Below are 21,671 nucleotides of genomic sequence, written 5' to 3' on the forward strand. Positions count from 1 at the left end.
GAGAGAGAAAGAGATTGATTGAGATTGACTTGTTTTTCCACTTATTTATGCATTCATTAGTTGATTCTTGTATGTGTCCTGACCGGGATGGAACCTACTACCTTGGCCTTTCAGGATAAAGCTCTAACCAACTGAGTTTCCCAGGCAGGACTGAATCAAATACATTTTTACAAGTTAAATTTGAGGATTCAGAAAACAGCCATTTCCAGGCACAGTGTTAAAGGAATTTTTTTCCCCCCTTGGGGAATTATCAAAATAAAAAATTGGGATATTGTAAATGTTAAGCAATAAACTTGGGGCTTAGGCTTTAAGCACTCTATTTTATTTATTTATTTATTTATTTATTTATTTATTTATTTATTTATTTTTATTAAATTATTATCTGTGTACATATTTTAACATTCCCCCCCCCCCCCATACATACCCTCCCTCCCCAGAGTTTTGTGTCCATTGGTTGTACTTATATGCATGTATACAAGTCCTTCGGTTGATCTCTTATCTCCCCCAGATCTCCCTACTCTCCCCGCTTGTTGCTTTACTGTCTCTATATCTATCTTTTGGTTTGTCAGTTTATAATGTTCTTTAATATCCATAAATGAGTGAGGCCATGTGGTATTTCTCTTTCATTGACAGGCTTATTTCACTCAGCATGATGTTCTCTAGTTCTATCCAGGTTGCTGCAAATGATGAGAATTCCTTCTTTTTTATGGCAGCATAGTATTCCATTGTGTCAGGGGTCTTCAAACTACGGCCCGCGGGCCACATGCGGCCTGCAGAGGAGTCTGATCTGGCCCGCCAGGTTTTTTTGGGCAGTGAGCGCAGCCGAGGTGTTACAGTAGGAATAAGTAGTTCATGTAGTCCGACCCTCCAGCTCTCTGAGGGACCGTGATCTGGCCCCCACTTTAAAAAGTTTGAGGACCCCTGGTGTAGATGTACCATAGTTTTTTGATCCAATCATCTGCTGACGGGCACCTAGGCTGTTTCCAGATTCTAGCTATTGTAGATTGTGCTGCTATGAACATAGGGGTGCATATATCCTTTCTGATTGGTGTTTCTAGTTTCTTGGGATATATTCCTAGGAGTGGGATTACTGGGTCAAATGGAAGTTCCATTTTCAGTTTTTTGAGGAAACTCCACACTGTTCTCCACAGTGGTTGCACCAGTCTGCATTCCCACCAGCAGTGCACGAGGGTTTCTTTTTCTCCACAACCTCGCCAACACTTGTCCTTTGTTGATTTGTTGATGTTGGCCATTCTGACAGGTGTGAGATGGTACCGCATTGTTGTTTTGATTTGCATCGCTCGGATAATTAGTGACTTTGAGCATGTTTTCATGTGCCTTTTGGCCTTCCTTCTGTCTTCTTTTGAAAATATTCTATTTAGGTCCATTGCCCATTTTTAATTGGATCATTCATCTTTCTTTTATTTAGTTGTATAAGCTGTTTGTAGATGTTGGAGATTAAACCTTTATCAGTGGTAACATTTGCAAATATGTTCTCCCACACAGTGGGCTTTCTTGTTGTTTTGTTGATGGTTTCTTTTGCTGTAAAAAAGCTTTTTATTTTGATGTAGTCCCATTTGTTTATTTTCTCTTTAGCTTCCATTGCCCTAGGGGCAGTATCAGTGAAGAAGTTCTTTTGGCATATGTCTGAGATTTTGTTGCCTGTGGATGCTTCTAGTATTTTTATGGTTTCCCGTATGATGTTTAAGTCCTGTATCCATTTTGAGTTTATTTTTGTGTATGGTGTAAGTTGGTGATCTAATTTCATTCTTTTGCATGTATCTGTCCAATTTTCCCAACACCATTTATTGAAGAGACTGTCTTGACTCCATTGTATATTAGTGCCTCCTTTGTCAAATATTAATTGAGCATAGTGATTTGGGTTGATAACTGGGTTCTCGATTCGATTCCATTGATCTATATGTCTGTTTTTGTGCCAGTACCAGGCTGTTTTGAGAACAGTGGCTTTGTAATACAGTTTGAAGTCTGGTATTGAGATCCCTCCTACTTTACTCTTCTTTCTCAGGATTGCTGTGGCTATTCGGGGTCTTTTATTGTTCCAAATGAACTTTTGGAGAGTTCTTTCTAGGTCAGTGAAATATGCCGTTGGTATTTTAATGGGGAGTGCATTGAACCTATAGATTGCTTTAGGAAGTATGGACATTTTGATGATGTTGATTCTACCAATCCATGAACATGGTATGTTCTTCCATCTGTTTACATTTTCCTCTATCTCTTTTTTCAGTGTCGTGTAGTTTTCCGCGTATAGGTCCTTTACTTCCTTAGTTAAGTTTATTCCTAGGTATCTTAATTTTTTTGGTGCAATGGTAAATGGAATTGCTTTTTTAGTCTCTGTTTCTATAAATTCGCTGTTGGTGTATAGAAATGCCATAGATTTCTTGGCGTTAATTTTGTATCCTGCTACATTGCCAAATTCATTTATTAAGCCAATTAGTTTTTTAATGGAGTCTTTTTGGTTTTTTATATACAATATCACGTCGTCTGCAAATAAGGATAACTTTACTTCTTCTTTTCCAATTTGGATGCCTTTTATTTCTTCCTCTTGTCTAATTGCAATGGCTAGTACTTCCAGTACTATGTCAAAGAGGAGTGGCGATAGTGGGCATCCCTGTCTTATTCCTGTTCTTAGAGGGAATTGTTTTAGTTTTTGCCCATTGAGTATGATATTGGCTGTGGGTTTATCATATATAGCTTTTATTATGTTGAGGTGTGATCCTTGTACTCCCACCTTGTTGAGAGTTTTTATCAGGAAAGGGTGTTGGATTTTATCAAATGCTTTTTCTGCATCAATTGATATGACTATATGATTTTTATCTTTCAACTTGTTTATGTGATGTATCACGTTTATTGATTTGCAGATATTGTACCAACCTTGCATTCCTGGAGTAAATCCTACTTGGTCATGGTGTATGATCTTTGTGATGCTCTGCTGGAGCTGATTTGCTAGAATTTTGTTGAGGATTTTGGCATCTATGTTCATGAGGGATATTGGCCTGTAATTCTCTTTCATTGAGTTGTCTTGATCTGGTTTTGGTATTAGGGTGATGCTGGCTTCATAGAAGGAGTTTGGAAGTGTTCCTTCCTCTTGAATTTTTTGGAATAGTCTGTGGAGGATAGGTTTTAGTTCTTCCTTGAATGTTTGGTAAAACTCTCCTGTGAAGCCACCTGGCCCTGGGCTTTTGTTTGCTGGAAGCTTTTTGATGACTGTTTCAATTTCTTCCCAAGTCACTGCTCTATTGAGATTTTTAGATTCTTCCTGATTAAGTTTTGGAAGGTTGTATTTTTCTAGGAATATTTCCATTTCCTACAGGTTGTTCAGTTTGTTGGAATAGAGTTGTTCATAGTATTTTGTAACAATCCTTTGTATTTCGGCGGGGTCTGTTGTTATTTCACCTCTTTCCTTTCTGATTTTGTTTATTTGAGTCCTCTCTCCTTGTTTCTTGGTTAGTCTGGCTAGAGGTCCATCTATCTTGTTTATTCTTTCAATGAACCAGCTCTTGGTTTTATTGATCTTATGTATTGTTTCTTTGGTCTCTATGTCGTTTATCTGTGCTCTGATTTTTGTTATTTCCTTCCTTCTGCTTACACTGGGCTTTTCTTGTTGCTCCTTTTCTAACTCTTTGAGTTGTAGAGTTAGATCATTTGTTACCATTTTTTCTTGTTTTTTGCAATAGGCTTGTAGGGATATGAACTTCCCTCTCAAAACTGCTTTTGCTGTGTCCCATAGATTTTGGATAGTTGTGTTTTCATTGTCATTTGTTTCCAGGATGTTTTTAATTTCTTCCTTGATTTCTTTGGTAACCCAGTCCTTATTTAATAGCATGCTGTTTAGTCTCCATGTGTTTGATTTCTTTGGATTTTTTTCATGGTAGTTAATTTCCAGTTTTATGCCACTATGATCTGGGAAGATGCTTGATATGATTTCTATCTTCTTGAATTTGAAGAGTCTTTGCCTATGTCCCAAAATGTGGTCTATCTTTGAGAATGTCCCATGTGCGCTTGAGAAGAATGTATAGTCTGTGGCTTTGGGGTGGAATGTTCTGAAGATGTCAATTAATTCCATCTGGTCTAGCGAGTCATTTAGGATTGATATTTCTTTGCTGATTTTTTGTTTAGATGATTTGTCAAAGGGTGACAGTGGGGTATTAAAATTTCCTACTATGATTGTGTTGCTATTAATCTCTCCCTTAATGTCCTCCAGCAGTTTTTTTTGTATATTGGGGTGCTCCCGTATTGGGTGTATATATATTTACCAGGGTTATTTCTTCTTGTTGGATTGCTCCCTTTAGTATTATGAAGTGGCCTTCATTATCTCTTGTTATGTCCTTCACTCTGAGATCTAATTTGTCAGATATAAGTATTGCTACCCCAGCTTTTTTTTCATTTCCATCCGCCTGGAAAATCTTTTTCCATCCCTTCACCCTCAGTCTGTGTGCATCTTTTTTTCTGAGGTGGGTTTCTTGTAGACAATAGATGTATGGGTCTTGTTTTCTTATCCAATCCGTTACCCTATGTCTTTTGATTGGAGCATTTAGTCCATTTACATTTAAAGTTATTTTATTGATAGATACTGATTTGACGCCATTTTTATTCTATACCCGTGTTCCTTCTTTGCTTTCTATTTCTTTAATTTTACAGTAGACCCTTTAGCATTTCTTGCATTGCTGGTTTGGTGGAGATAAATTCCCTTAGTCTGTTTTTGTCTGTGAAGCTCCTGATTTCACCTTCAGTTTTGATTGATAGCCTTGCTGGGTACAGTATTCTTGGATTCAGACCCTTCCTTTGCATGACTTTGTATATTTCATCCCATTCCCTTCTGGCCTGATAAGTTTCTTTGGAGAAATCAGTTGCTAGTCTGATGGGGGTTCCTTTATATGTAACTTTCTGTCTCTCTCTGGCAGCTTTTAAAATTCTTTTTTTGTCGTTGGTATTTGCCAGCTTAATTATAATGTGCCTAGAGGTGGGTTTTCTGGGATTCATTTTGCTTGGGACTCTGGGAGCATTTTGGATTTGTGTGGGTTTTTTCTTCTCTATCTCAGGAAAGTTTTCTGTCATTATTTCTTGAAATACGTTTTCCATGTCTTCCTCAATTTCCTTTCCTTCTGGAACCCCTATTATTCTAATATTGTTTTGTTTTGTATTGTCCCAAAGTTCCCTTAGACCAGGGGTCTTCAAACTACGGCCCGTGGGCCACATGCTGCCCGCAGAGGAGTCTGATCCGGCCCGTCAGGTTTTTTGGGCAGTGAGCGCAGCCAAGGTGTTACAGTAGGAATTAGTAGTTCATATAGTCCGGCCCTCCAGCTCTCTGAGGGACCGTGATCTGGCCCCCACTTTAAAAAGTTTGAGGACCCCTGCCTTAGACTTTCCTCCTGTTTTTTAATTTTTTTTTTTCCAGAAGCTGTTCTAATTGGGTATTTTTTTCCATCTTGTCTTCTAGCTCACTGATGCGGTCCTCTGCTTCTTCTAATCTACTCTTGAAGCTTTCTATTGAGTTCTTTACAGTAGCAATGTCATTTTTCATTTCTTCTTGGTTCTTCTTCATTTCCTCTTGGGTCTTACTCATATTGTCAAATTTGTCTTCCATTCTTTTTAGCCATCTTATGATCATTACTCTGAATTCTTGCTCTGGTAGGTTGCTTGACTCTATCTCGTTTACTTCCTTTTCTGGTGAAGCCTGCTTTTCTTTCATTTGCGGACTGTTTTTTGGTCTCCCCATGATCTAGTATGTCTGGTTGTGTAGTTCTCTCTCTCCTGCTTTGATTTAAAGGCACAAAGTACAACACAACCAGGTGCAACACACAAGGCACTGAATAGAAATGTTTGCGATATTAATAACCACCAATAATGGTGACTAGAACCCAGCTAACAAAAACATACAATCAAACAAAAAGTATAGACAAATCAATCTTATTAAAAAAAAAAAGCATACAACTTCAGTATAGTTAACATTCAACATACAACTTCAAAGAGTTAGAGAGAAAGACTGTTTTTTTGTTTTGTTTTGTTTTGTTTTTAGGACAACTGCGAGGGAGGTGTGAATGGGCTTGGAGCCGGTAGTTAGAAATTAGATATATACAAGTAGGGTGAAATTTTAGGAGGGGGTAGACAGAAGGAATGGGGAAAATCTGGAGCAGGAAAGGGTTAAGATAAACAGGGTACCAAAGGAAAAGATTGGAAAGAGGGTGAAGGCATAAAGGTAGGGTTGAGATAGAATAAAGTATTGGAGAAGGAAAGATAGATAAAGACTGTAGAACAGTAATCCTGAAATAAAAAAAAATCTATATAATCAAATGAAATAAAAATAATAAAAATAAACAAAAGAAAATAAGATGAAAAAGGTAAATTAATAGTAGTAATAATGTTGATTACATATTAAGCACTCTATTTTAAAATGATACCAGAAAACAAAGATCCTAACATAGAGATTTATGAATTAGATTACTAAGTTTTGTTGTTTATGCCACAAGAGAAATTTTTTTTTTTTAAATATATTTTATTGATTTTTCAGAGATGAAGAGAGAGGGACAGAGCGTTAGAAACATCAATGAGAGAGAATCATCGATCAGCTGCCTCTTGCACACCCCCTACTGGGGATGTGCCCACAACCAAGGTACATGCCCTTACCCGGAATCGAACCTGGGACCTTTCAGTCCACAGGCCGACGCTCTATCCACTGAGCCAAACCGGTCCCGGCGACAAGAGAAATTTTTAATGCCAATTTTATGTGTATCCGTGATATACTCCATATAACATAATCCTATGCCGTTCTGCTTTGTTGTCATTATATTGTCTTCAAAATATTTTACTAAGAATAAGTAGGCATATATAAAAGTGCAGTCAAGCCGAAACCGGTTTGGCTCAGTGGTAGAGCGTCGGTCTGCGGACTGAAAGGTCCCAGGTTCAATTCCGGTCAAGGGCATGTACATGGGTTGCGGGCACATCCCCGGTGGGGGGTGTGCAGGAGGCAGCTGGTCGATGTTTCTCTCTCATTGACGTTTCTAGCTCTGTATCTCTCTCCCTTCCTCTCTGTAAAAAAAAAAATCAATAAAATATATTAAAAAAAAAAGTGCAGTCAATGTTTTGTTTTGGGTTCTCAGAACACACCAAGTCAAAGAATTCCAAAGCAAGTACAGTTGCCTCTTGAACAATACTGGGAGCAGCAGCACCTGATCCCATGCCATCAGAAATCATGTATAACTTTTGACTCCATAAAACTTAATTGTTCCCTGGTACCCATGGGAATTAGTTCAGGATCCTCTTGGATACCAAGTTCCACTGATGCTTAAGTCCCCTACGTAAAATGTCCTGAACCAGTGCATACAGTGGGCCCTGCATCTCTAGATTCCCAACCACATTGAAAACAATATAGGTTATTATTGAAAAAACAACAAAAAACACCCTTGTAAGTGGACCCACGCAGTGCAAACCTGTGTTGTTTAAGGGACAACTGTACTTTTTTGGGGAGATGATTCCAGGAAGCTGTCAGAGGGGAGCTGGGAAATGGGAGGGTCAGGAAAGGTAGGCTATAGATGGCTCGTTGAAGCCACTACTCCTGTGGTAGCTGGAGTTTAATCCCACAGGGGAAATCAGGGAGCCATTAGAGAACAAATGAGGGTACAGAGGTGAGTGATAATTTTGAAGTGCTGAGAGGGTGACCAAAATGGACTTCGTAACCAGAAGAAGCCCTGAAAGTAATGGTGGTGCAATGGCAAGTGTGCCAAAAGGAGGAACTATGGGTGGAGCACCTGTAGCCACTGACAGTACTGGTTTGGTCCAGGAACTCTTGGCGCTACTGTACGTTTTCAGTGAGTGTGACATTGTCTCTATGTTGTATCCTGGTGGAGCACTTAAAGAATTAATTTAACAACAAACAAACATGTTTTTATTGACTTCAGAAAGAGGAAGGCAGAGGGAGAGAGATACAGAAACAATCATTGATCAGCTGCCTTCTGCACGCCCCACCCTGGGGATGTAGCCTGCAACATGGGCTTGTGCCCTGACTGGAAATCATAGGTTCACACTCAATCACCGGCCAGGCCTAGTTGGGGCATTTTTGATAGCATCTGTGAGAGTACTAAGCTGGAAGTTTACACCTACGCTTAATGAGGCACTTGCAAGGAATTGCTTATAGAAATAGATTAAGATCAGTGTGTTAAGGATAGTTGGAGGTGCTTTGATTTTTATGAAAAGTTTGAGAAACATCACTATAGCTTGGAGGTTTGACTAAACAATTGTTGATTAACATCTAGAAGAATTAGGGGCAGAGATAATCCTGACTTCAGTGAATGTGAAGTGACTGGCACAGCTGGGTCCTTGCCAGAGCAAAATGCCAGGACTGATCTCCATGGAGACTGCTGATGCTGTGCAAGTTCCAGTTACAGGAACTCCTCATCCCCAGCTAAATGGAGTTTGTGCCAGCAGGGGAAGTCAACCACCTCATGTCATTTACTTCTAATAAGGCCAGATATCACATATTAGGTGCCCTGGGGAATGTTTCAAGGAAAATAAATCTAATGACTAAATGGCTCAGGAGTTTATAATTTATGTACCGCATGTCTGTGCAAAGTATTACACAGATACCAAGTTGGGAAATCACAGTTTACAATATGTGGTGTAAGTGCTGTTTTCTTACCTTTCTGTGTGCTTTCCTCCTGTGAAAGCCCTGCACAGTCTCTTTTCATTTTTCTTTGGAAATAATTCCGCCCACTATTCTCAGTGGAGGGGAGATGTCATACTGCTAGTCTTGTGAGGTGGCATCCAACAGGGCTGAAGCTTTCACATGGGATCAAGATTCAACAACAAAAGCCTTAACTTTGGAAGCATTAGAAAAAGTTTTTCTTCATTTTCTTGAATAGCAGTGGCAACTTGAAACACTTACCTGAAAAAGTAGTGCTGGTGATCTTTCCTGCCCTTTATTCATGCTCCATGTTTTTGAGGTGCATTCATGATTCTGGGTTCACCACACATTCGTTATTGGTCCACGCAAGCCCCTTTATTAGGCTTTCTGTGTTACTGAAATATGGCTCACTAAACAACACTCTGTGTACAGATGTATGAATATTTGTATCCTCATGCAAATTACAGCACATAATTCTCACTGTTTTTGCACCTGGCTTTTCTCTTTACTGTTCTTATGTTGCTGGCACAGAATTGGAACAGAGTTGAAACAAAGGGAGCTGGAGGAGCCTCATGGACGATGCTTTTAAGCTACTCTAGGTTGAGTTTCGGTGATAAAGCTGCTGGATAGTCAATATCTGCTGGATGTTAAGGCCAGTCACACCTTCACTTCCAAATAAACCTTCTCCGACACAGAAGGTTTTAGTTTTTAAAAAGACAGCACAAAAAGAAAATAAAAATGATTAGTTATTCTACTAGCAAGGATGTTTTTCCTTCATCTTTAGACTTGGTCATAATACACCCCCCTCTTCCATCCCAGCACCTTAAAACAAACATTTAAATCTTGTTGCTGTTTCACATCCACCGTGTGGCAGCAGGGGACTCAGCTTATTGTAATTGCTTGGGGACCTAGGCTGACAGCACCCTGCGCCAGAAGGGAAAGGGTGGAGGGTCTTGAATCAACATTAAATGTCATTTACACTCAGTTCATTGGCCAGAATTAATCACCAATTGCAGAGGGACTACCCAGTTGTAGAGGGACCAGAATGTGCCTGTTAGGGAATCAGCCAGAAACATTTGGTGAACAGCTTTAATAACTCATTTAGACTTTCAGTGCATCTATATATATATAAAAAGCCAGCCACCAGAATGCTGGAACGACCTGAACGACCGGTTGCTATGATGCCCACTAAGGCCTGCCAACCAGCCTGATGTGGGGGTGGGGCTGGCTGGCCAACCTGCAGCCCGCCCCTAATCGGCCCCTGATTTGCCTTTCCTACCCCAATAGGACTGCAGCCCCTCCCCCTGGCTGGCCCCACCCCTGATTGCCTCACACACCCTGATAGGGGGCAGGACGGCTGGCCAACCTCCTGCAGCCCCTCCCACCCAGCCCCACCCTATATCAGCCCCCTCCCCACAGCTGTTCTGTTCCCAGTCTGCTCCTCCACCCCAATCAGGGACTGGGCCCACTGGCCAATCATTCTCAGCCCCTCCTCCCAACAGGTCTAATCTGCCCCAGTTGAAGCCGGGCCACCAAGCCCCTCCTGTGTAGGAATTCATGCATTGGGCCTTTAGTATTTATATACACACACAACTCCAAGATGTTTTTACAAAAACAAGAGAAACACTGTAAATACAGATGTCATTGCTTTTTTTCCACCTCATGTTACACTGGAATCTTTCTTGGTCATAAGTATAAATATATATTAAGTACTTCAAAAAAGTACTGCCAATTATAACTGTAAGTCACAGGTTTTAAGATACAGCCTAATTTCAGAGATGTTCAAAATGAAAAAACTTACATCTTAAATTGATGGAATATATAATATCTTGGAGATCTTTGGAATATATAATATCTTGGAGATCTTGGAGTTTTATTTTAGAGAGATTTTCTCATTTTTATCGCTGCATAGAATTTCACTTTATATTGCACATGACAGCTTTATTCAAGTCCTTATTGATACACATCTGGATGATTTTTGTTGTTTAGCTATCCTATTTAATAAAAGAGAAACATGCAAATTAACCATACCTCACTATGCCCACAAGCCAATCAGGAGCAAGCATGCAAATCAACCCAACAAAGATGGCAGTTAATTTTCATACGCTGGTGCCGAGCGACCTGGAACCCAGGCCGCTCCTAGCCTGTAGACCCACATGTAGGCCCTGAGTGGCAGGGGTCCCAGAACACCCCTAGCCACTCTGGGACTATGGGTGCAGCCACTTGTTCTGGTGCCAAGTCGCAGTTCAGGTTGATGCCCCCAACCCAGTGCCCACAATGGGGGGGCTGGCTGCTGGATTCTGAGGTGTGCAGAGACCTCCCCCACGGCCACTGCTGCATGCTGCCCGGGGGTCCCCACATGTCCCCCAGCCCAGTGCCCATGACGGGGCTGGCTGCCAGTCTCTGGGGTGTGTGGAGACCCCTGTGGCCACTACCGGGTGGCAGGGACACCTCCTAGCTCAATGGATACAACGCAGGGGCTGCATGAACTGCAGAGGAAACACCATTTTTTGAAAAATATATATTTTATTGATTTTTTTTACAGAGAAGAGGGGAGAGGGATAGACATTTGGATACATCAATTAGAGAGAAACATCGATTAGCTGCCTCCTGCACACTCCCCACTGGGGACGGGAGGTGCTTCCAACCAAGGTATATGCCCTTAACAGGAATCAAACCTGGGACCCTCAGTGGATAGGCAGGCCCATGGTCTATCCACTGAGCCAAACCAGTTACAGTGTAAACACCTTTTCTGACCGCTCATTGGCTAAGCTCCTGTTGCCACCACTTGCAGTGTTCTTGGTAACTTGGGTTTTAAAAATCCAAGAAGGTGATCTAGGGTTTTTCCACCACATTCCTGGAGGAAAAACCGAAAGTCCACTGCTGGAGAGACTAAGAAATAACATATCCTGCCATATGATATTTAATCCTAGCTAGTTTTACTCAGTAGATAGAGCTTTGGCCTGCTGACCGAAGGGTCCGGGTTTAATTCTGATCAAGGGCATGTAACTAGGTTACAGGCTCCTCCCTGGCTGGGGCCCAGGTCTGGACTCATGCAGGAGGCAACCAATCAAAGTGTCCCTCTCACACTAATGTTTCTCTCTGTCTCTCCCTCTCTCTTCCACACTCTCTACAAATCAATGGAAACATATCCTAAGGTGAGGATTAAAAAAAAAGAAAGAAAGAAAGAAATGTCATATCCTATGAACGACACATCTTGAAAATGCCTAAAGAAAGTTGTCATTTTTTCACAGTGAAGGGACGAGTCTGTGTTGATGAAAATACCTAGGTGGCTGCAGTAGCTTGCAGTGGCTGCAGCAGCAGGGTAATGGGGCTGGTGATCAGTCCGGTCACCACCCACAGAGGGTGGGAGTGGGCCTCAGCCATCAGTAGGACATCTGAGGGCTCCCAGTCTGTGAGAGGGGGCAGGCTGGGCTGAGGGGAACCCCCACCGTGCACGAATTTCGTGCACCAGGTCACTAGTAAAAGATAATGCTGTTTGAATAACCTGTTAATATGAAACTTCATACAGGGTTGGCTTTTCAAAAGTGGGTTCTTGAGTTTTATAATCATCTATATTGTAAAAGACCTGTGGCCCTAACACCATAATGACCAAAGACCTACACCAGTGGATGGGGCTGCAAGTGGGGCAGGACAGCAGGCAGGTGGATGGGGCTGCGAGATTTTGTGTGCTGGGCTTCTAGTATATTCTTAATTTTGATAGAAGCTGTATCCATTTACAATTCATCAGCAATGTATGAGAGGATTTATTTATAGCTTCACCAATAGGGTGGATTATCAAGCTTTTAAATTTTTGCCAGTCCTGGCAGGTGGAAGATTATAGTCTCAATGTAATTTTCATTTGTGTTTCTCTTTGAGCACAGGCTGAGTTTCTGAACACTAGTTATACATATCTTTTGCACATTTTTCTATTGGGTTGCTGGCTGCTTCCAATTTATATGCACGAGGCTCTTTAAATATTAGGGAAATTATTATCTGTTAGGATTTACAAATGTCTTCTATTTGTCATTACCTTTTTTGTTTGTTTGTTTAATTGAATTTAAAAAAAATTTATTGTTGACAATATTGCATATCCCCATTTTTCCCCATTGACGCCTTCCTACCCTCCCCACTCCAGGCCTTCACTACATTGTTGTCTGTGTCCACAGATTAGGCATATATGCATCCAAGTTCTTTGGTTGATCTCTTCCTTGATTTTCTTATAGTGTGATAGTGATATGTGTTTGCCGTACAAAGTTGATAGATGAACCTGTTAATTTTTTCTCCTATGGCTTCTGGATTTTAAGCCTTAGTTAGACTCAATAAAATTATCAAGGAATTCTCATGTGTTTTCTTTCTTCCATTTATCCTTGCCCTGGCCTTTATGCTGTTGTTCTTGGACATTTGACTTATGCATAATTATATTTTAAGCTCTCAAAAACATTGTTAATAATTTTCTATGTAGATAGCATTTTTAGTGCCCTTAATACATTTGTGTACACTGCAATTTCCAACTGAAGGATATTTTTAAAAACTTTTCATAAAGTATAGGTCTGCTAGTGATGAACTCTTTCATCTTTTGAATGTCTAAACGTGTCTTCATGATGCCTTCATTTTTAAAGATTTCTGCTTAGTGCAGCATTTGATGTTGAAATGTTTTTTTCTTTGAAGATGTTGTTCTAATGTCTTAACACTGGTTCCAGTAAGAAATCTGATACCTTTATCTCTGCTTCTGTGTATAGCATGGACTTCCAATTTTTCTCATCACTGGTTTTAAGCAATTTGATTATGGTGCCATTTTCTTTGTTTCTTGTGCTTTAGGGTTCACCGAACTTCATAGATCTGTGGGTTTATAGTGTTCATCAATTTAGACATTTTAAGCCTTTCTTTCTTTAAATATTTTTTTCTGCCTGCCCCCTTCCTTAATATACAATTACTTCTTATATATAAGGCCATATGCTGTCCCACAGTTCAGATGCTCTAATATTTTAGATATTTTTTTCTGTTCTGTTTCATTTGGAGAGGTTCTCTAAAATGCCTTCTTCACTCTTTTGTTCTTCTATTGATATATAATTCACATATCATGTAACCCACTAATTTAAAGTGTTCATTTTAGTGTGAGTTTTTTTTTTTTTGGGGGGGGGGAACGGGTAATAGTATATTTTATATAGTATTTAAATATTAACTATTTAAATTTTAATTATTTTAAAAATAGTATTTTTGGTGGGTGAATAGTATATTTGCAGGGTTGTGCAACTATAGCCACAATCTAATTTTAAAACATTTTCAATATCACCAAAAGAAACCTTGTGCCAAATAGCAGTTACTCTCTAGTCCCTTCACCTTCTCCATCTCAGCCCTAGGCAACTACTAACTTACTTTCTGTCACTGCATATTTCCTATTTTAGGACATTTTATAGAAATCAGATTATGCTATCAGTGATCTTTTGTGACTGGTTTGTTTCGCTTAGCCTGTTTGTGAGGTTCATCCAAGCATGTATCAGTACTTCATCCCTTTTTTTATGGCTGAATAATATTGCATTGTATGACTGTATCATTTGTTTATCTGTTCATTAGTTGATGGACATTTGGATTGTTTCCATTGTTAGGCTATTATGAATAATGCTGCTATGCACACACATACACACACACATTTATATATATATATATAAATATATATTTTTATGTGGATGGTTTAATCTTCGTAGTTTACTGAAATATGAATACAGTTATAATAACTTTTAATGCCTTTCTCTGCTAATTCTAACTTGTGCATCAGTTCTAGGTCTATGTTGATTGACTGATTATTCATTTCATTATGGGTCATGCTTTTCTGCTTCCTTGCATGCCTGGAAATACGATTGGATGCTGAATTTTACCTTAGTGGATGCTGGGTATTTTTGTATTTTTATAAATCTTTTTGAGCTTTGTTCAGGGATACAGTTAAGTTACCTGGGAACAGTTTCATATTTTCTAGTCTTTTATGGTTTGTTAGGTAGGCCTGAATCCGTGTTCAGCCAGTTATTGAGGCAAGACTTTCCAGAGATACGAGTAATGAAGCGCCCTGGGACTTAAGAGGTTATACATAGTGACCCATGAGAACACAGCTCTTGCAAGCCCTGTGTGAGTGCCCAGCATCGTCTTTTCCAACCCCTTCGGGGGAGCCTTTCCTGGGCCTCTAGTAGTTTCCTCACATGCATGTTTTGTACTCTGTTAAATATTTGGGACTTCTTGCAAATCTCTAGGGTTCTCTCTCTACAGCTTCCTCCTCTTGGTACTGTCTTCTGTTAATCCTGCTGCCTTCGTTTCCCTGGACTCAGCTGCTGTGAAGTTGGCTGGATTCTGCCTGAGTTTACTTACCCTTCCTTGTGCAGTGACAGTGAGCAGGGGTAACCTTAGCGCTCTCCTTTATTTCTTCTGTATCAGGGATCACTGTCCTCCATTGCCTGTGATACCTGGAATCATGCATACCATTATTTAATGTATTTTGTCTGTTTTAAGAGGGCTGTTGTTCTTGTTAATCCTCATCCAAGGATATTTTTCCATTGATTTTTAGGGAGAGTAGAGAGAGATGGACAGACAGAGGGAAACATCGATGTGAGAGAAACATTGATTGGTTGCCTCCTGCATGAGTCTTGACCCAGGGCCTAGGCCAGGTAGAAGCCTGCAACCGAGGTAAGTGCTCTCGACTGGAATCAAACCCAGGACCCTTTGGTCCGAAGGCTGACACTCTATCAACTGAGCCAAACTGGCTAGGGCAAGAAGGCTTTTTTTTAAGAAAGTATGGTAATCTGGTCCCTGATACTCTATCTGTGTTTTCTTATGTATTTTACATTTTTATCCTCTTAGATTTAAATATTTTATTAGAAAGTTATTCTGCTGTGAGGTCATAGAGCCACTTTTGTTTTTTTCAGATGGCTACCTAATATTTATTTACTCAACATCTGTCTTGATTTATCTTTTTATTGTGTATTACATTTCACTGTGTGTGTGGGTCTATTTCATAACTCCTGTTCTATTGTATATGTCTATCAGGTGCCAGGAACATTCTGTATTAGTAGTGAAAGTCTTTTGCTACATTTTAATATCTGGTAGTACTAGCTCCTTTTCAGATTTCTAAAATAAATAGATGCATTTATTACTCATAGGTCCTGGAGGAGTACATGAACCTCAAAGGGCAACACCAAAAGATCAAGTCTGGGTGCTGGCAGAAAGCTTTTTTTCATATTCAATATTATTTTGTATTAGTTTCAGGCATACAGCAGAGAGAACTTTTATTTTTATGTTTTTAAAAATATATTTTTATTGATTTCAGAGATGAAGGGAGAGAGAGAGAGACGGAGAGATAAAATCATCAATGATCAGAGAGTATCACTGATTAGCTGCCTCCTGCAAGTATCAGTTGGAGCCATGGTATAATTAACACTTTTCTCTTAGAACTCTCAATCCAGAATACTTTTAAAATCATATTAATTGAATGTGAAGAATGGCAGATAATCTTTCCATTAAAAGATAAAAATAGTCCTAGCTGGTTTGGCTGAATGGATAGTGTCAGCCTGTGGACCAAATGATCTCAGGTTCAATTCTGGTTAAGGGCAGGTACCTCGGTTGCAGGTTCCTCCCTGGCCAGGTTTTTGTGCAGGAGGCAACCAATTGATGTGTTTCTCTCACATCGATATTTCTCTGTCTTTTCCGCTCTCTAAAAATCAATTAAAAAATATTCTTGGGCGAGGATTAAAAAAAAGATAAAAAGATTATTTCAGGAATTTTTGAAATAGCAGTTACTCTCTAGTCCCTTCACCTTCTCCATTAAAATTCTTTCCTGCCCCCACCCTTTAAGAAGTATAACTCGTACACAATAAAATGCATAGGTTTATATGTATAGTGTGAATTTTAACTAGTGTATACTCTTTTTTAAAATATATTTTTACTAGAGGCCTAGTGCATGAATTTGTACACAGGTGAGGTCCCTTGGCCTGGCCAGTGATCAAGGCTTATGGAGGGGGGTAGTGACCAGTAGGGGTGAGGGGCCGCGGGAGGTTGGCTGTGGGAGCACACTGACCACTAGGGGGCAGCTCCTGCATTGAGCGTCTGCCCCCTGGTGGTCAGTGTGCATCATAGCAACTAGTCAACCAGTTGTTCCAATTGTTCGGTCCTAACCTTCGCTTGGGCTTTTATATATATATACTAGAGGCCCGTGGACCAAATGGTCTCAGGTTCAATTCTGGTCAAGGGCAGGTACCTCGGTTGCAGGCTCCTCCCCAGCCAGGCTTGTGTGCAGAAGGCAACCAATTGATGTGTTTCTCTCACATTTATTTCTCTCTGTCTTTCCCACTCTTGGGTGCATGGAAATTGTGCATGGTTGGGGGGGGGGGGGGTCGTCCCCTCAGTCCAGCCTGCATCCTCTCCAATTGGGACATCCCTCTTAGAAACTGGGACCTCTGGCTCCTAACTGCTCACCTGCCTGTCTGCCTGATTGCCTCTAACTGCCCCCCCCCCCCCCTGCTGGCCTGGTCACCCCCAACAACCACCCCTGCTGGCCTGGTCACCCCAACTGCCCCCACACTGGCCTGGTCGCCCATTACTCCCGCTCTGCTGGCTGGGTCTCCCCCAACTGTTCCCCCTACCCCACCAGCCTGGTCCCCCCTCACTGCTCCCCCCCCCCCCCCGCCAACCTGGTTGCCCCCAACTGCCCCTCCTGCGGGCCTGGTCGCCCCATACAGCCTGCTGCTTGGTCGCCCCTCACTAAGCCCCCTGCTGGCCTGGTTGCCCTTTGCAGCCTGTTCGGTCCGTCTGGTTGTGATGGTCACTTAGGCTTTTATTATTATAGATATATAGATTGATTTCAGGGAAGAAGGGAGATAAAATATCAATGATGAGAGAGAATCATTGATTGGCTGCTTCCTGCATGCATACCCCACTCTGGGGATGGAGTCTAACCTGGGCATGTGCCCTGGGTGGAATCAAACCCTGACCTCCTGATTCATACATACTTCAACTCTCAACGATCCAGTCATGCTGGCCAGGCAACAAGTGTGTACTCTTGTGAAATACTATTCCCTCTGGGCCCCTTTCCCTCTTATCCTAAATAGCCACTGTTGATTTCTATCAGTATAAATTAACTTTACCTTTCCTTGAACTTGACATTTTGAGAGTCATTCAGCATGAGCTCTCTTGTGTCTTCTTTTGCTCAGCAAAGTGTTTTAGTGATGCATGCATTTTATTTGTATATCAACATGTCATTGTTTTGTTTTTGTTGAGTAGTGTTCCATTGTTTGAATATAGTAAAATCTGTTTGTCCCTTCTCCTGTTGATGGAAATTTGTGGTGTTTCCAGTTTCTGGAGTTTCAAAGCTGCTGCAATTTGAATGCCTTTTTCATGAGCTTATAAGCCATTCCTATAAACTCATTCATAAAGTGTCTTCGAATCTTTTGCCCTGGTTAACATGTAAAATAATTTAATATGTATCCTTACACCTCTCTTCTCTACACCATTTTCTTAAAAAAAATAAAATAAATATATATATATATATACACACACACACACACATATATATATATATATATATATATATATATATATATGTGTGTGTGTGTGTGTGTGTGTGTGTGTATATATATATATATATAGCCAAATTGGCATGACAATTGAATTGTGATTAGTCTTAAACACTTTTCAGAGGGCCTTGAAATACAATTAGAGGTGAAGAACAAGCATTGTAAGAAGTTGCTTCTGATAAGATGGTTAAATATATTAAATCTACTCATCAAATAAAGTCTTATTCACTGCCAAGAAATCTGAAATGAGACAGATCATTTTCTTATCTTCCCTCCCCTTTGAAATGCTTACTTTGGTAGATACATGAGAATTCATCCAAGTTCTTGACTTAGGATCCTGGGACAAAAGATCTGTCTGCTGAAGCTGACTGCTTTACTTCTCTTTCTGGCTCATGTTTGCCATGACTATGATTCAAATAGTTCTAGGACATGTTAAAGATCCCAGGTCTCTGTATCGTCCTGGTGGACACGGCCCTGAGCCAATTTGGTCTTGCACAGCTTCTAGGACTTCTTGATAACAGGTTTCCTGCAGGAAAACTCCAGGCAAGTGGGGTTTGTCCAATCTCAGATAAAATATTGTTTTTCACACAACAGTCATTTATTAAATATTTTTCACAAGCAGGCACATAGCATAACCATCTGTCCTATAAGCTTGGCTCCTGCAGTTTTAGGTATTCTGACCATTCCTTTATGAAAGGCTCTGTATGGCACCAAAAGCAACTTTCCTAAGTCCTTCTGGCTGGGCTAGTAGCCAAAGCAACAGGAGACAGAACAGCAGGAACATCTAAAATCATTTTGGATACACGTGCTGGGATGCCATAAGAATATGATACCCAAAGAGACACTGGGCAGTTGAGGTGTATATGCCATTCTGGACAAAGGAGGAGGAGGAAAAGGTCTGGGACTTCAAAGGGGAAGCTGACAACTTACCAGTGGAGAGAGCAAGCGGGCCATAAACAGATTCTTGCTGACACCCCAGAAACAAGGGGACACCGAGGGAAGGCCAACGAGCAGGCTGTCTCCACATTTCATTTCTGTATGCCCTTCCTTTAAGCAGGTGTTTCTATCTGAATTCCTTAAGGGGTTCGGCTCAGAGGTTCTTTTTGAGACTTTTGTTTCTTAATAATCAGCTTAAAAAATCAATATCCCTAAAGGTTTATTTTGGGATGGCAGAATGTGTGTTGCCTTGAATTGCCATGAATGGAGGTTGTCCCAGCTTATATTCCTACCCACCAGCAATGTTAGCTTCCCCACAAACTCACCACCACAGTGCCTTTCCAAACTCCTTTGATTTTTTTACCTGTCTGAAGGAAAACTTGGACCTTGTAGTTTAAATTTGCATTTCATTATTTTTTTAAGAACAAAGTTGAAAGAAGGTTGGCATCTTTGTGAGATGAAGTTAAAATATTTTCCCAGTTTATTTCTTTTCTTTGTTGCCACAAAACCTTTTTAAAAGTGGGAATCAATTTAGCAGTCGATTGCTCCAGTGGCTTTTAGATTTTATTTTGAAAGGCCTTTTCCAGTTGGACCCCACAAAGACAGAATTCATAGCTTTGTTGTTACGTTAAAGTCTCAGATTTATCTGGAGTTTTAGAATCAAGTTAGGGAGGTTTACTTCTGAGGCAAACACATGTATGTGATATGTAATGTAGATATTGCATTGGGAATGTAAATACGGTGTAATCCTTGGGAAAGAGTTGTTGCTGTGTTGTCTGTGTTGTCTGTGTTAAGGGAGGTCTTTGCAAAATTTTTCACGGATTATTAAAGAAACAATTTTTATTTAGAACGAAATTGGGGCTATACTCATACTGTATCTTAATTCTTTTTCACTTGAGACTATAAGAAACAGGTTTAAAAATTTTTTAAATGGTTGCTTAGCATGGTGTCAGAATTTTTTTTTAAAGGAATGATTGACCACAGTCAATCATTGACCACAGGCTTACCTTTAAAATTTTGAACTATTTTGAGGTTGCAGCCCGACACATGAGAGAGGACACGGCTCTGGGCGGCCCAGGTCTGCTAGCCGGGTGCTGGGAGCAGGCGGGGAGCAGAGGTTGGGGGGCTGAGCGCCGGGAGGCTGAGCGCCGGGAGCCCCTGTGCTGGGCGCCGAGGTTGGGAGGCGGGGGAGGCGGGCGGTGGAGAAGTTAGGGCTTTCCCCGGGGCCGCGCCTTCCGCCCCGTCTGGGTGCTGCGCCCTCTGCTGGCAGCGGCCAGGGCGGCGGAGGGAGGCGCCCGGAGCCGGGGCTGTGGTCAGGTTCACTGCCTCGCCCTTCACTCCCAAAAAACCCTTTCAGGAGCTTTCGGAGCTGCTTCCTCGCCCAGGGCGCCTGCACGGCCCTCCTGCGGCGGAGTCTGGCGCTGGCGGCCGCTGCCGAGGTGGCCGAAGCTCAGCCCGCGCCCTGGCTGTGGTGCCGCGCCCCACTGCGGCCCTTTGAGAAGCTTTGAACTTCCGGGGTGACGCCCGGTATGCTGTGGAGTGGAGTCGGTGGCCCCCGGTATGCTGTGGAGTCATTTCCCTGCTTGGGCACGGACCTTTAAACTTTGTTTTTTAAACTTCGGGGGTGTGGCCGCCGCTCCTCCTCTCTCTGCCGCTGGTGGCTCTCTGGCCATCCGGCCCTTCCCTCCCTCCACCCCGCCTTCCAGATGCTCTGGAGTCATGAGCCTGGAGGGCTCAGGGACCCGTCTGGTGGCCGAGGTGATCAAAGGTGAGTGCGGAGGGGTGGGGGCTAGCCGGTCCCGGCACCCCAGGCACACCCGTATTGAGATGGAATAAGGCTGGCCGGAGATGGAGGCAGCCCCGGTTTCTGGCCAGGAGGAGCCTTTAACTTTCCGGCCGGGGCCAATGCTGTCTCATGGGCGTGGGTGGCCTTTCCGGACTCCTAGCCCCTCTCGCGCTCTTGATTTGGGGCGAATGTGAACAGACCTGTGCCCCGGGAAGCCCCGGGCTGAAGGTGAACTGCGTCTCCACCCGAGAGAACAAAGTCTGTGGTCACTGCACGAGGATCAAGGGTCATTTGTGGTTGGCAAAGAGAAAGCCCGTCATCCTTTTGAGTGTTTGTGGTTGCAAGACATTTTAGCTGAGCAGTTTACAAGGAAATAAATACAGCAGTTGCGTGAGTTGAATTGCTGACAATTACCATTTGGGCAAAGGATGCCAGCTGGCGTCCTTTGTTTCTTATTACTTTAAAGGCTGAACTTGATTTTGCTACAATTTAAGTGTAAGTATATCTACTAGCACTGCAAGTGTTGTTACAACTGGGTATTGCAGGTGACTGTTTTGTCAGGATTTTTAAGCAACTTTTTCTAGGTTAAAGCGGGGGAGGAAGGTTGGAGCCTCAGAACATTATTAGCACCAGTTATCATTCTTTCTAAACCCTCGCCTCATGGCTGCCTAACTGCATTTATGCAACACAAGTTCATCGCACACTCATCATGCAGATACCTCTCATTGCTTAGGTTGCAATGGCAATTTGTCTA

At 41.6% G+C, this 21,671-nt stretch overlaps 1 protein-coding gene across 17 annotated transcripts in view; it reads left to right on the plus strand.

Moving 5' to 3' along the window:
• Positions 1–21,671, plus strand: part of CDC14B (cell division cycle 14B) — a 112,110-nt gene that overhangs the window by 33,977 nt on the left and 56,462 nt on the right. For 5 of the 17 annotated variants that reach the window (XM_084898980.1, XM_084898967.1, XM_084898972.1 and 2 more), the window contains exon 1: positions 20,368–20,899. The exons of 8 other annotated variants lie outside the window; for them this stretch is intronic. In XM_084898980.1, the coding sequence (XP_084755106.1) occupies positions 20,692–20,899 (208 nt within the window). In that variant the 5' untranslated portion in view covers positions 20,368–20,691. Of the gene's footprint in view, positions 1–20,367; positions 20,900–21,671 lie in introns of those variants that run through there. 4 more of the 17 variants (XR_014796329.1, XM_084898970.1, XM_084898969.1 and 1 more) reach the window with 2 other exon arrangements.

The sequence above is a fragment of the Pipistrellus hanaki genome, assembly GCF_964339955.1.
Source record: "Pipistrellus hanaki genome assembly, chromosome: 11".
Taxonomy (NCBI): Eukaryota; Metazoa; Chordata; class Mammalia; order Chiroptera; family Vespertilionidae; genus Pipistrellus; species Pipistrellus hanaki.